Below are 11,908 nucleotides of genomic sequence, written 5' to 3'. Positions count from 1 at the left end.
GTCCTTTAAAACTTACCCAAAGGTGAATTAAATATCATGGGAAGTAGTGAAAAACAACATGGATTTTTTTGTCTGCCAAAGAGTAGCATAAGGTTTCCCAAAGCAAAAGGGAAAATATTATTTGCAACAGCAAGTCAAATACTGGGGACAGAGTGCTGCTCTTTGGGCTGAGGCAAAAGGCATTTTATCCACCCAGGTTTATGCAGCCCAGGTTTAAAAATTTGCCTGTGAAATGCTGGACTTGAATCACTCAGCATCAGAATGATCCTTCACACTTTGGATATACCACACCTCAGTGTCCGGGATTAACAGGACACCTCTGCCTTTAATTGAAATCTAATCTAATAAAAAAGAGAGTTCTCCCCTTGTCCTTTCCTCCACTCCACAGGTTAGGGGCCCCTTAGCACAATTGCTCTTTCAGTTTGAAAATGCATTTTCTGACAGAGATGTCAGGAGCAAGCATGGAGCTGGCAGCAAATTGTGGCTCCTGCTGACCACCACGGAGACACTGGATCTCCCAGCCTGACTACCAGGGAGATACCAGATACCCCAGCCTCATTGCTGGAAAGATCTGGAATCTCCCAGTGCAGGACTGGTTAAGCCTTTTCCCTCAGAAGTGACACTGTGCTTGTTTGGGACAGGGATGGCTACAGGAAAGACAGCACGAGGAAGTCACTACCCCATGCTCAGGGATGCCATTCCTCTCCCCAGCGCAAGGCAAACGGGAAAGGCTGTGTGGATCTCACTGGCATCGCTCTGCTCCCATCCTCCTGAGGATGAGGAATAAAGGACTCCTCACCCTCAGCTCCCCTTGCCCTGGGGGAACAGTGAAGCCTGTGCCTCGGCTGGGGACAAAGGCACCCACAGTCCGGGCTCCACTCACTGCTGGGGTACGTTCAGCCTCTGCGCCTCCCCACCCTGGGATCTCTCACCTGCACCCCCATCCCCTGCTTGGGCTCCTTTCCTCCTCCTCCTCCTCCTCCTCCTCCCGGCCCGGCTCCGCGGTGCGCTAGGACCCGGCGGGCGCAGGCGGGGGATGCCGGCGGGAGGCGATGCGGGGTCCCGGGGACCGAGATAGCCCCCGGGGGGCTGTGGGCTGTCCTGGGGGAGGCCTGGTGCTTCCCGGGGGTCCCGGCGGCTAAGGGGAGTCCTGGAGGGCCCCGGGAGCCTGGGGGTTCCGGACAGTCCCGGCTGGTTCACGGGAGCTCCTGGAGGGTGCCGGGGACTGGGGGGATCCCTGCCGCTCCCTGCCCCTCCAGGCAGAGAGTTTGCAGGGGAGAGGTGTGCAAGGAGCAGGGCGGCTGCGAGACCTGGGGTGAAACGTGGAGAAAAAGGGGAGGGAGGAGCCGGGGTGGGCGGGAAGGCGGGGAGGGGGCTCGGGGGCAGCCCCGGCTCCCCGCTGCCGCCGCAGGGTGCGCGGGGCTCCGCCGGCGGCTGCAGGCACGATGGAGAACGGCTCGGCCAGCCCGGGAGCCGCGCTGGGCAGCGGCAACCAGAGCCTGGGCAGGATGCCCCGGCAGCCCCTGGAGCTGCAGGTGGTCACCATCCTGCTGGTGCTGCTCATCTGCGGCGTGGGCATCGCGGGCAACGCCATGGTGGTGCTGGTGGTGCTGCGCACCAAGCACATGGTGACCCCCACCAACTGCTACCTGGTGAGCCTGGCCGTGGCCGACCTCATCGTGCTGCTGGCGGCCGGGCTGCCCAACATCTCCGAAGTGGTGGCTTCTTGGGTGTACGGCTACGCCGGCTGCCTCTGCATCACCTACTTGCAGTACCTGGGCATCAACATCTCCGCCTGGTCCATCGCCGCCTTCACGGTGGAGCGGTACATCGCCATCTGCCACGCCATCAAGGCACAGCTCCTGTGCACCGTGTCCCGCGCCAGGCGCATCATCGCCTCGCTGTGGCTCTTCACCTCCCTCTATTGCCTCATGTGGTTCTTCCTGGTGGACACCACCCAGGTCACCTTCTCGGATGGGGCGCAGGTCATCTGTGGCTACCGGGTCTCCAGAAGCCTTTACATGCCCATTTACTTCTTGGATTTTGCTGTCTTCTATGTCATCCCGCTGGGGCTGGCAACTGTCCTCTACGGCCTCATTGCCCGCATCCTCTTCGTGAGCCCCCTGCCCGGCACCCCGCAGCACTCCTTCCTGGGCTCCATGCACCAGGGCAGCTCCCTCAAGCTCTCCTGCCGGGGCAGCAGGGGGGCCCTGAGCTCCCGCAAGCAGGTAGGGGCTCCCCGCTGTCTGGGCGTGCCGGGCTGCAGGCAGCTCTGCCGGGCTCAGGGCTTTGAGGGGCATTCTGGCAGGGGGCGAGGTGCCACAGTTCTTCGTTTCCCTTCGTGGAGGGAGTGGGGACTGTTGGTTTGCTGCAAAGGAGCCCCTCAAGCCCAGCTGGGGTCTGGCAGCACAGACGGGCTTCCCGTGCTCTGGTCGGGCTTGGTAGAGCAGGACAGGGCTTCAGCCGGGGAGAGGCAGAAGTGCAGCCACTTTTGCTAGCTAATTAATTATTGATTGCCTCCACGAGGAGGAGAAGGCTGGGTCATGTTATGCCAGTGGGACTCACCTCTCAGACAGTGTCCTGCGCAGGTGAAGTCAGATTTAAAGGAGCAAAGAGAAGGGAGAACTGTCTTCCCTTGGAGCTCAGCCCTGGCTGCAGCCTCCCAGCTGGGCAAGTCACCTCGGAGTCACAGTGGTGTGCTTGAGTTTTGGTGATTCCTGTGTCTCTCAGCTGCCTGCTGTCTCCCCATGTCCTTCTCCTCCCACCTCCTTCTGTCCTCATTGCTCTGTTCACATGGACAATCGCTGCCTCGTGTCCCATCTCTTTGGACAGATCAGTATCTAGACATGGGACAGTCCCATTCTGAATAGCCAGGGCCCATTCAGCTTTCCTCTTAAAGGAAAGGGTTGAATCTGGGAGTTTGGCTTTAGTCCTTGAAATCTCTAGTTCTGTTGTGATTTCCAGATAGCCCAAAGCAGACTTCAGCCTGCCCTATAGTCCTCCTGTTTCCTGCTCAGTAGCTTGCTGCCTGCCTTGCACAGGAACCTCCATTCCCCAGGAGAGATGAGTCAGGGTCACAGAGGGGAAGCAAACAGCTCAGAGAATGTGTATTTCTTCATGAGCTTCTAAATCTTCCCAGTCCAGCTTTTCCTCCCTTTTTCTCTGAAAGGTTTAAAGCAAGTGATGACTTCTTCAAAAGCATTTGCCTGCCCTCCCATGACCACTGGCAGCTGCAGCAGCCTTGGGCATGGTGTTTGGCAGCAAAGGCTCTCAACTGGTTGATAGATCTCTCCTTCCAGAGCAGCTGCTGGAGGGGCTGTGCTGCTCCCCCTGCAATGCTGTGCCAGGGACTGGCACAGCTTGCTCCAGCACCATTAGGACAAGTGGCTGCTGGGGCATTCCAGCTCCTGGAAACATCTTGTGCTCTCCTTAGTGTACACCAGGAGTTTACTGGAGATTATCCTTACCTCCCAAAATATCCTAGCGTGCAAAGACTTCCCCTGAATGGCCTGACATCACAGTGCTGCCATCATAAGGAATAAAGATGGCCCTAAGTTTTTAAACTGTAAAGCAATTTTCCAGGGCTTCCAGCTGGGGGAGGTGTGTAGCTCTGGAGGTGCCTCTGAACAGAGGACAGGCACTCACATCAGCATTCCTGCTCTGGCCTCTCTTTATAGAGGAACTGGCTCTTCCAGGCCCCATGCCCAGAGTTCCCTGGAAAAGGTCCTAAAGGGTCTCTCAGAGGTGCCCATTTTCTCCCCTGCCTGGATGGCTGAGGGAGATTTTCTGTGGCTGTGCTCCTACACAGTCCCAGAACTGCACTGCTTTTGGGGTATGAGGATGCTGCTGTTCTCCCACTGGGGCTTCAAAGCACCTAAATCCTGAGCAGGACAACACAAGGTGTGAGCTTTGCTGTATTTATCAATCACTTCTACGAACACCTCCAAGTCTGTATTTCTCCTCCCGGAGAGGGACCACTAGAGGGAGTGACATTCCTAAAAAAAGGATGTGCAACTCAGAATGATGGAGCAGGAACAAGGAGGGAGGATCCTGGCTGGGGAGAAGCATCTGTGGCTTCCTGGACAGGGGCAGAGGCTGGACACAGCTTTGTGAGACATCACTTGTACATTCTCTCGTATCTTTCCCAAAAGACAGCAAACTGTGGCAGCAAACAAGCTTCAGTCTTAGCAACAACCTCAGCACTCACTGTATCACTTCAAGATCTTATTTTTGGAAGTGTCCTCACATTTCCATTAAACCACACACAGCAAACCCTTCTATTTTGGCCACAGCTTGGTAACAGTCCCTTTCTTCTAGGGAAAGTTTTGTTACCACACGCAATGACTCCCAGTTTCTACTCACGGCATTACAGGAAGGCATCATTTCTTTTGATGAAGTAAAAAAGTACTCCAAGAAAAGCTGAGAGACTCTAAATGTGATCCCAGTGCTTATGTCCATACTAAGAACTGGGTTATTGCACAACTCCCCTTCTGATGTTTGAAACACCACTGCCTAGACATGCATGTGGCATCATGTCATACTTTAATCATACTTTCCTCTTTGGGGATGTGTATATTTTGTTAGTATTTGTTTGAGGAGGATTGTCACCAGAAATAGCTGCTGAAATTATTAGGATGACTGGTGTTTCAGCGCAAAACCCCAATTTCCTAAAAAAGCTTATGTTGAGCTGAGGGCAATTATTGTTCACTTCTGAGTCCTCAGTTTCTTTTTGTTCCCAGTATCTTTATGTAGTACTCCCCTAGTGTGCTGAAAATTAAAGTAACCCATGGTAAGTAGCTAAGTAAGCCCTATATCAGCACAAGTAATATAAGATTCCTTACAGTCTCCTCTTCTTCCAGGGTTGCTCTGTACCAGGAGCCTATTCCCTGAAACAATATAGGTGGTGTAGGAAACCAGGAAACCCTAGGGAAGGAGATTAAGTGTATCCCATGACACCCCTAAAACCAAGGTCCCCACCTTTAGTCAAGTATTTTCCCCATTAATTTACTGTTATGTACAATTTTCAAATTTGCTTTCTGGTACAGACATTGCCATGGTTATCCCAGCCTATTTCCAGCGTGGTGAATACTATTTCTAAGGAGATTTAGATGCTCTTCAATGGTAGATGAAAACCTATAATTTCTGGTTTTATTTATGCAAGATTATTTCCTGATTAAAATGGTTTCAGCGAGAAATAAGCCCATGGCTTGGGTGTTTCTTTTAAATGCCTTAGAGAGAGAAACCATCTGCACCAGTCCTCCAGGTGGGAAAGTTCTACTGGAGGTTTAGCACCATCTGGCTGTTTCTCTTTTTGCATGTCCCCCCACCAAGGTGACCAAGATGCTGGCTGTCGTGGTGGCCCTCTTCGCCGTGCTGTGGCTGCCTTACCGCACGCTGGTGGTGGTGAACTCCTTCGTGGACCCTCCGTACCTGAACACCTGGTTCCTCCTCTTCTGCCGCCTGTGCATCTACCTGAACAGTGCCATCAACCCCATCATCTACAACCTCATGTCACAGAAGTTCAGGGCTGCCTTTAGGAAGTTGTACAAGTGCCAGGAGAAGAGTGCTGAGCACCCTGCCCCGTCCACCACCCGGGTGTACTACAGTGCAGTGAAGGACTGTTCTCACGACAGCTCTGACCACAACCTCACCGAGCAGGAGGATCTGAGCAGGCTCCCTGCACCTGCAAAGAAGAATAAACAATTCCTGTGAGCATGAAACAATGCAGGCAGTGGGAGCTGTGTGGCTGTACACACTGCGCTGGAAGAGTGCCAAGAGGAATTGCTTTGGCATTGCAGCGAGCTTCATTCAATACTTCTTCAGGGCATTTAACAAAACATATTGTTATAGGCAATTTAATTTGCTTTTCCTTAGGGCTGATTTATTCTTGTTTGGTGAAGTGTTAGGCACATGTCAATATTTAGAATCTCTGAAGCATCTGTTGTTAAATATACCAGTGCCACCCCATTTTGTGTTATGTGCAAGTGCTGAGCTGGGCCAAAGCATTGAAAGGAATACGAGGAACAGAAGTGCATTCAATGAAAAAATACACCTCTTTTTTAGAGTGAGTGTCTCCTACCCAGATTTACACCCTGTAACACAGACACCCCATGGAAGCTGCCCCTCGGGAGTCCTTTTGAAGTTAATGGGGGCAATTAGGCGCTTTCTCCTCTCATCTCAACACTCTCCTGTGAGGAATACACATCCCTAGAGAGAAGATGCTTCCAAGATATGAGGCTGTTGGCTGTAAATGGACTCTCAGGGGGAGACTCCTGCATCAGGAATAACCCAAGTTGGGTGTCATGAGCCTGGTGTCATGTTTCTGGAAACACTGCAGTGCTGGTAGCACAGAAACCCAAGGTCCAGACCAGATGGATTTGCTACAATGAACAAACTAATAATGAACAAACTAATCATGAGTGTTCCCTAATGTAACAGAAGTACTTCCAACGTTGTGGTCTGAGTTTCTTTTGGATAACTTTACCTTTCCTGTCCAAATTCCTCTGGTGGCTTCAGCTGGAAACTGCACTCTTGTCCTGTAAGCCCCAGTGTGGTATAGTCATTACCACAGAGCAGTGCTGCTCTCTTCCCCAGCTACAGGTGCATTTCAATGGCAGGTGAAGAAATTCTCTTATTTCCTGGGAATAACTTGTGAAGTGTTTTGTGATTAGTGACACAAATACTTATTGCTGCTGTTGTCTTGTAAGAAAAGTAGATATTCATACCCTGCAGCATCCAGGAGACCAGTCCAAGGACACTTGCTCCAGACTTGCAAGAGACTATCTGGACTATGAGTAAAATCAAAAAGATTACACATGAGCCAAAACCTAGGGCTCTTGCCAAATAAAACAAGTATCTGCCACCAGTAAACCTCAGGTGACTGTGAACTATTACTTGAACAGCCTCACTAGTCAACACTGGCTTTCCCCAAACTATAGTCTTAAAAGAACCTAGAATTTTGCATCCACTTGGGAAAATATGTGTATGGTATTTTCAAGGCCACAAGATGTTAATTAACCATTCTGAATCTACAGGAAGTCACTTCACTGGGTGAGTCAGGACAAGACCTCAAGTCCCCTCAGTGTGTTGGAACAGTCCAAGACCTATTTTGTTGTGTGTAGGGAGGTTTTGCATGTATGATTGTTATATTGCATGTTATTAAACCATCTATGTTGCCCCTAAAATAGATACAGGATGAAGGAAGAGAACATTGGCTTTTTGCAATTATTTTAAATGTAATGCATTTGGAATTTAAGGATTCATGCTATTTTGCACTGTTTTGTGTATATTGTATAATGTGAATTTAGGAACAGAGTTCCTATTTATTGTTGTTGAGAAAGTTCTGCACAGAGATTTGGGATTTACTTCTTGAAGAAAATGGAGTTTTTGCTAACGTGAGGATTTGCTTGTAACAATCTTTTTTATAGTACAGACCTTTATTCCCTCCTTAGAACAGATTTTTCTTTAGCAGATCAGAAGAAGCCATTGATAAAAGCATGTGCAGACAAACAGCAGTAAGGACCAGGGTAAGGTGGAGGAGGGGGAAGGGGATCCCTGGGTGACTGCTGGTGCCTCCCTGGGCCTTGAGCACAGGCAGCATCTTCTCAGGGGTGGGCTGTCCTGTGTCCTCCAGCCCTCCACCCTGAAGCTGCGAGTGCAGAGAGCTGGATGTGGGAAGAGGATTTACTGCCAGAGCTTGGAAACCCACCTGCATCCTGACCTAAGGCATTTCTCAGGCATGGGATGTGCAGCTTGACAGACAGCCTTGATGTCTGCAAACACAAGGAGCTCTGTAATTCTGAAGTATCTCCAGCAGGATGTTTTCCACCTCCTCGTCACATTTCCTATCTTCACTGTCCCCCTTTCTGCATCTCCCCCCAGATGGAGACACTCTAAAAGCATTATTTTCTTAATTCAATTTCAGCCTCAGGCCAACAGCTAATTGATAGTTCTGAAATATTTGTTCAACATACTTGAGATTCAATTAAAACCTGGTTCTCTTCTCCCCTTTCTGCTTTTAGCTGCCAAGTACTGCATGACCTTTTGCTATTTTTTGAGAAGTAATTGGCAGATAAATTCTCCTGGAACCACGAGATCTCCAACAAATGCACCAGAGTGTTAAACGCTGTAGATGAGGAATGAGTTCCTGGTCCTTCCCCCTGCATGTATTCTGACACTTAAGAGGAGCTGAGAGACTTTTAGGTGGAAGTGGAGGCAGAAGGTCACCACTCAGCTTGCTAAGGAGATGCTGCTTGAGAGATGCATGCTGCTGGGAAATAAATCACTAGCAGAAAGGAATTAAAATAAATAACTCATCACTGTAACTTCCTTTGGATATTCAGGGTCTGAATAAAAACCTTAATTCCTTATAAGAAATCAGAGAGCTCCCTTGAAGCTTCAGCCTGCATTACCTTGTACCTTGCAACATCCCACCCTGCTCGTAAAGTCTCAAGCTGTATTTTACCCTCAGCATTTATTTGTCTCAACAGCATGACTGTGGGCTGTGAGTTTATAAACATGCCAGGAAATAAAGAATCTATTACTCCTAAGTAATGTATCGCATTGAAGTGCAATTCAACATGATCTAACCTGTTACTCTCCTAATTAAAGCTCATTATTGCTAACCCTTGCCCTTTCAGGGGTTGTTAACCTGGTAAAACACCATCTGGTTTCTTCAATTACAAACAAGCAAGTCCCCTGGCAGGAGAGGAGGCATCTGGCAGTGCTGCAGAGCCCTGGGGTGAGGGGAAGAATTTGTGAGCACTGCAGAGAGGAGGTGGGAGGAGGCAGAGCCTTGGGAAAGAGCTGATGGCAAAGTGGTAAGTGAGGTTTCTGTGCCTGAAGAACCACAGGTTGGCTGAAGCCCCTGGCATTCATCAGGGAGTTTCAGTTTAGGAGACACCACATCCAGCACGTTTACCTGAACTTGGCTGCTCCCAGTGATAGAGGCCACACAGTGACTGCCTGTATGCAGGGCATGGATGGGACCTCAGCAGGGATTATTTACCCTGGCAAAACACACAGCTTAAGTAATTTACCAAAATCTGTAGTTCAAGCTCCTATCAGGTTGTCTTCTTACTTTGTCTCTAGATTTGGGTGGTGGGAAATGGGGCAAATAAGGCGTCTGTGACAGCCTGTGTCACAGGAGAATGGCCATGCAGGTGTTTTTTTGGGAGAGCCTCTCACCTACAGTGCTGGCCAGCATTCTGAAAGCCAGCCTGCTCTAGGGCCAAATTACAGAGTAACCAACAAAATACCAGCAGTCCCCTAAAAAAAGGGATGTAAAGACCATGAGGGCACCCAGCACATCCCTGCAACCAGAACAGGCTTCTCTGTGGTACCCAACCATGTTTCTCAGATAAAAGAGAGGTACCTTTAAATAAATAATATTCAGATCACCAAAGAGGTGATCTGAATAGGCAATTGCTTAAATTTTTAAGAGCCACAAGAAAGGGGGGACCACACATTAGGGAAATATTTGGATGCAGTCCTTTTTCAATCTGGTCTGGCCCCAGCTGCTTCTTTGAACTAATTAGTTCAAGCAGATCACAATTAAAAAGCTGCTAATAAAACCTGGGGATAATCCTACAGTGACATTAACATAATCACTCACAGTTACTTGTTTTTTTTTTGCAATTCCTGTTTCCCAAGGCTTCTGGAGAGCTCTTAGGCCAGCGCTGCCTCCAGGCTTGCACTCACTCAGGGCTTGCTCCTCAGGACTCTTCAAACCAAAGCAGGAGTTCCAGAACTGCCCTGGGACACAGAGTGGATCAAAGCTTGCCAGTCCTGTGTGACTGACTTTAATTGACTAAAATGCCCTCAGTTTAGCAGTTAGCCAGCCCTACACATTTCTGTCCTGCCAGGGTCTCAGTGAAGATTTCAATGGGAGGGCATTGCCTGTGCCCAAAATCTGGGGTGCTTTCCCAGATACTGCCTGAGGGAGGGAACATCATGGCAACACCACAGGTCCCTGTGCCATGGGTGATGGGCAGAAGTAATAAGGATAATTTGTGCTTTATAATTGATGAATTCTCTTTAATAACCACCCTATGAATTGGGCTCTGAGTGTGCTGTTTCTATAGAGACAGGGGATGCTGTGAGTGCACCAGTGGCTGCTCGCTGCTCTGCCAATAGGGAATTAAGGCCTGAAAACACAAGCTGTGAAGCCTATAAAAACTTTACCCTCTCAAGGAGAAGGCCCTGGGGTGGTCCTGGTACTAACATAGTTTTGAGCACCTCAGCAAGGGCCTACTGGGCTCCCAAGTTGGCTGATCCTGTCCTTAGAGGCACAGTGTGGGTGGTTGCTCAGAGGAAGTAAATTTAAAGCAGCTTTTTCGAGCTGTGCAGTGGCAGCATTTCTGACAGAAGAGCAGAGGAGAGGGTCCCACAGAAAGGCCCCAGGACCCACAGTAAGGCCCCTTGCTGCCAGCCCCAAGCTGGGCATGGGATGCCCTTGCTGGTGGTGCCTGGTGCTGGTTCCCTGATGTATTAATGCTCCTGGGGCTCAAGCTAGCTTCCTCCAGGAAGGGTCCTGAAGCAAAGGCAGTGGTGTGGAGCCAGACCCATTCCTGGCTCCTAGGCCAAAGAGGACCACAGTAACTCTTCTGCACATTTCAGCACCTTCTCAGTGTCAGGGTCACCTTCACCCCTCTCTGACCCTTCCTCTCATGCAAAGATGAAGACCAAAAGAGAGGGTGGCTCCTGAGAGCCCCCATGCCCCACAAGGACGGTGGAGTACAGCGTGGCTGTCCCCAGGATGCCTGGCCAGGTCACTGTCAAAGGACACTGAGGCTCAGATTGCACCTTCCCTCCCACCAGTGGAGGGTAAGGCTCCTGCCCTTCGACACAGGATCAGGCCAGTGCATTTAGCCTGGTTCTCACATATCAGACACCTCCCTGCCTGCCCTTGGGGACACTTGGCTGGACACTGTGGGGACGTTATCCCCAAAACCAGCAGCTATTGAGGCAGAGAGCCCTGCACTGTCCCCCCTACCCTGGGGAAGCTGCAGACATTTCTTCTGCCTTTATTAATACTTTAAAAGCAATGTGTCATTGCTTTAGCAGCAGACCCACCTCCCTCCCTGCTGCCTCTGTAACACATGAGCCAAGGACCTGTTCCATTCATCAGCCTGAGATTTATGAGGTGCACAAGGCTCCAGTTACCCTGCTGCCCCTGACTGATGAATGAGATGTAGTTCCTTCTATACCAGTAGCAAAGCAAGCCCAGAGGAGAGTAAAGCCATCATTTCATCAAACTCAGCTCCTTCAGTCTCTACCAGGGCATGAAATCTTCTGCCATGAGACCCCTCACACCCACAGAAGCCAGGGGCAGCACTCCAGCCCATGAAGGCTGAGCCCGTGTCCCCCCAGCCTCTCTGCACAGTCCGGCTTTGCTCATGTGAGACGCTCCAGAAATAGAAAAAGGATTGAAGGTTTCAGCTACTCTGGATTCCTCAGGCCCTGGGGCCCTGCTGCCCTGGGCTGGTGCTGGGCTCTGCTCATCCATCCTCCCCCATAAATCACCCTGCTGCCATTTCCCTCTACCTCGTGCCTGGCTTTCCTCTCACCCGGGCTGTCTCCAGAGGCTGAGCGAGAGGATGGGGCACAGTGCAGAATCACTCCTCCCCAAACCCAGGAGGAGCAGCCACTGACACACAGCTCAGAATGAGCCTGGCAGCAGCCCTGGGGTCGGGAGGCAGCAAAGGGACCTGTCAGCAGCCATCTGCATGGCCTGGGCAGGCTCTGGGCCAGCGAGCTGCCTTTCCTCCTCGCCCTGTGCAGTCCCTGCCAGAGGCCAGCACGATGGGAGCACATGGAGTGTTCTCAGAGAGTTGCAGAGTCCTTAAAGGCTGCCTAAAAGCATTTAGTGAAAACAACTCCCTTTGCAAAGTACCCCCATCAATTAAAA

General features: G+C 50.6%; 1 protein-coding gene across 1 annotated transcript; it reads left to right on the top strand.

Moving 5' to 3' along the window:
• The first annotated feature begins 1,445 nt into the window (after window positions 1-1,445).
• On the top strand, window positions 1,446-5,712 carry LOC128796881 (thyrotropin-releasing hormone receptor-like). Its single transcript, XM_053958930.1, has 2 exons — window positions 1,446-2,228; window positions 5,332-5,712. The coding sequence occupies exons 1-2, from the start codon at window positions 1,446-1,448 to the stop codon at window positions 5,710-5,712; spliced, it is 1,164 nt and encodes a 387-aa protein (XP_053814905.1).
• The last annotated feature ends 6,196 nt before the right edge of the window (window positions 5,713-11,908 follow it).

This window comes from Vidua chalybeata, chromosome 17 (assembly GCF_026979565.1).
Source record: "Vidua chalybeata isolate OUT-0048 chromosome 17, bVidCha1 merged haplotype, whole genome shotgun sequence".
Classification (NCBI taxonomy): domain Eukaryota; kingdom Metazoa; phylum Chordata; class Aves; order Passeriformes; family Viduidae; genus Vidua; species Vidua chalybeata.
Note: the sequence above shows the minus strand (reverse complement) of the source record. Positions and strands in the feature narration are given on the sequence as shown.

Coding starts and splice junctions, on each gene's coding strand:
- LOC128796881 (XM_053958930.1), top strand. CDS start 1,446: ATGGAGAACGGCTCGGCCAGCCCGGGAGCCGCGCTGGGCAGCGGCAAC. Junction 2,229..5,331: donor CCCTGAGCTCCCGCAAGCAG/GTAGGGGCTCCC, acceptor CCCCCCACCAAG/GTGACCAAGATGCTGGCTGT.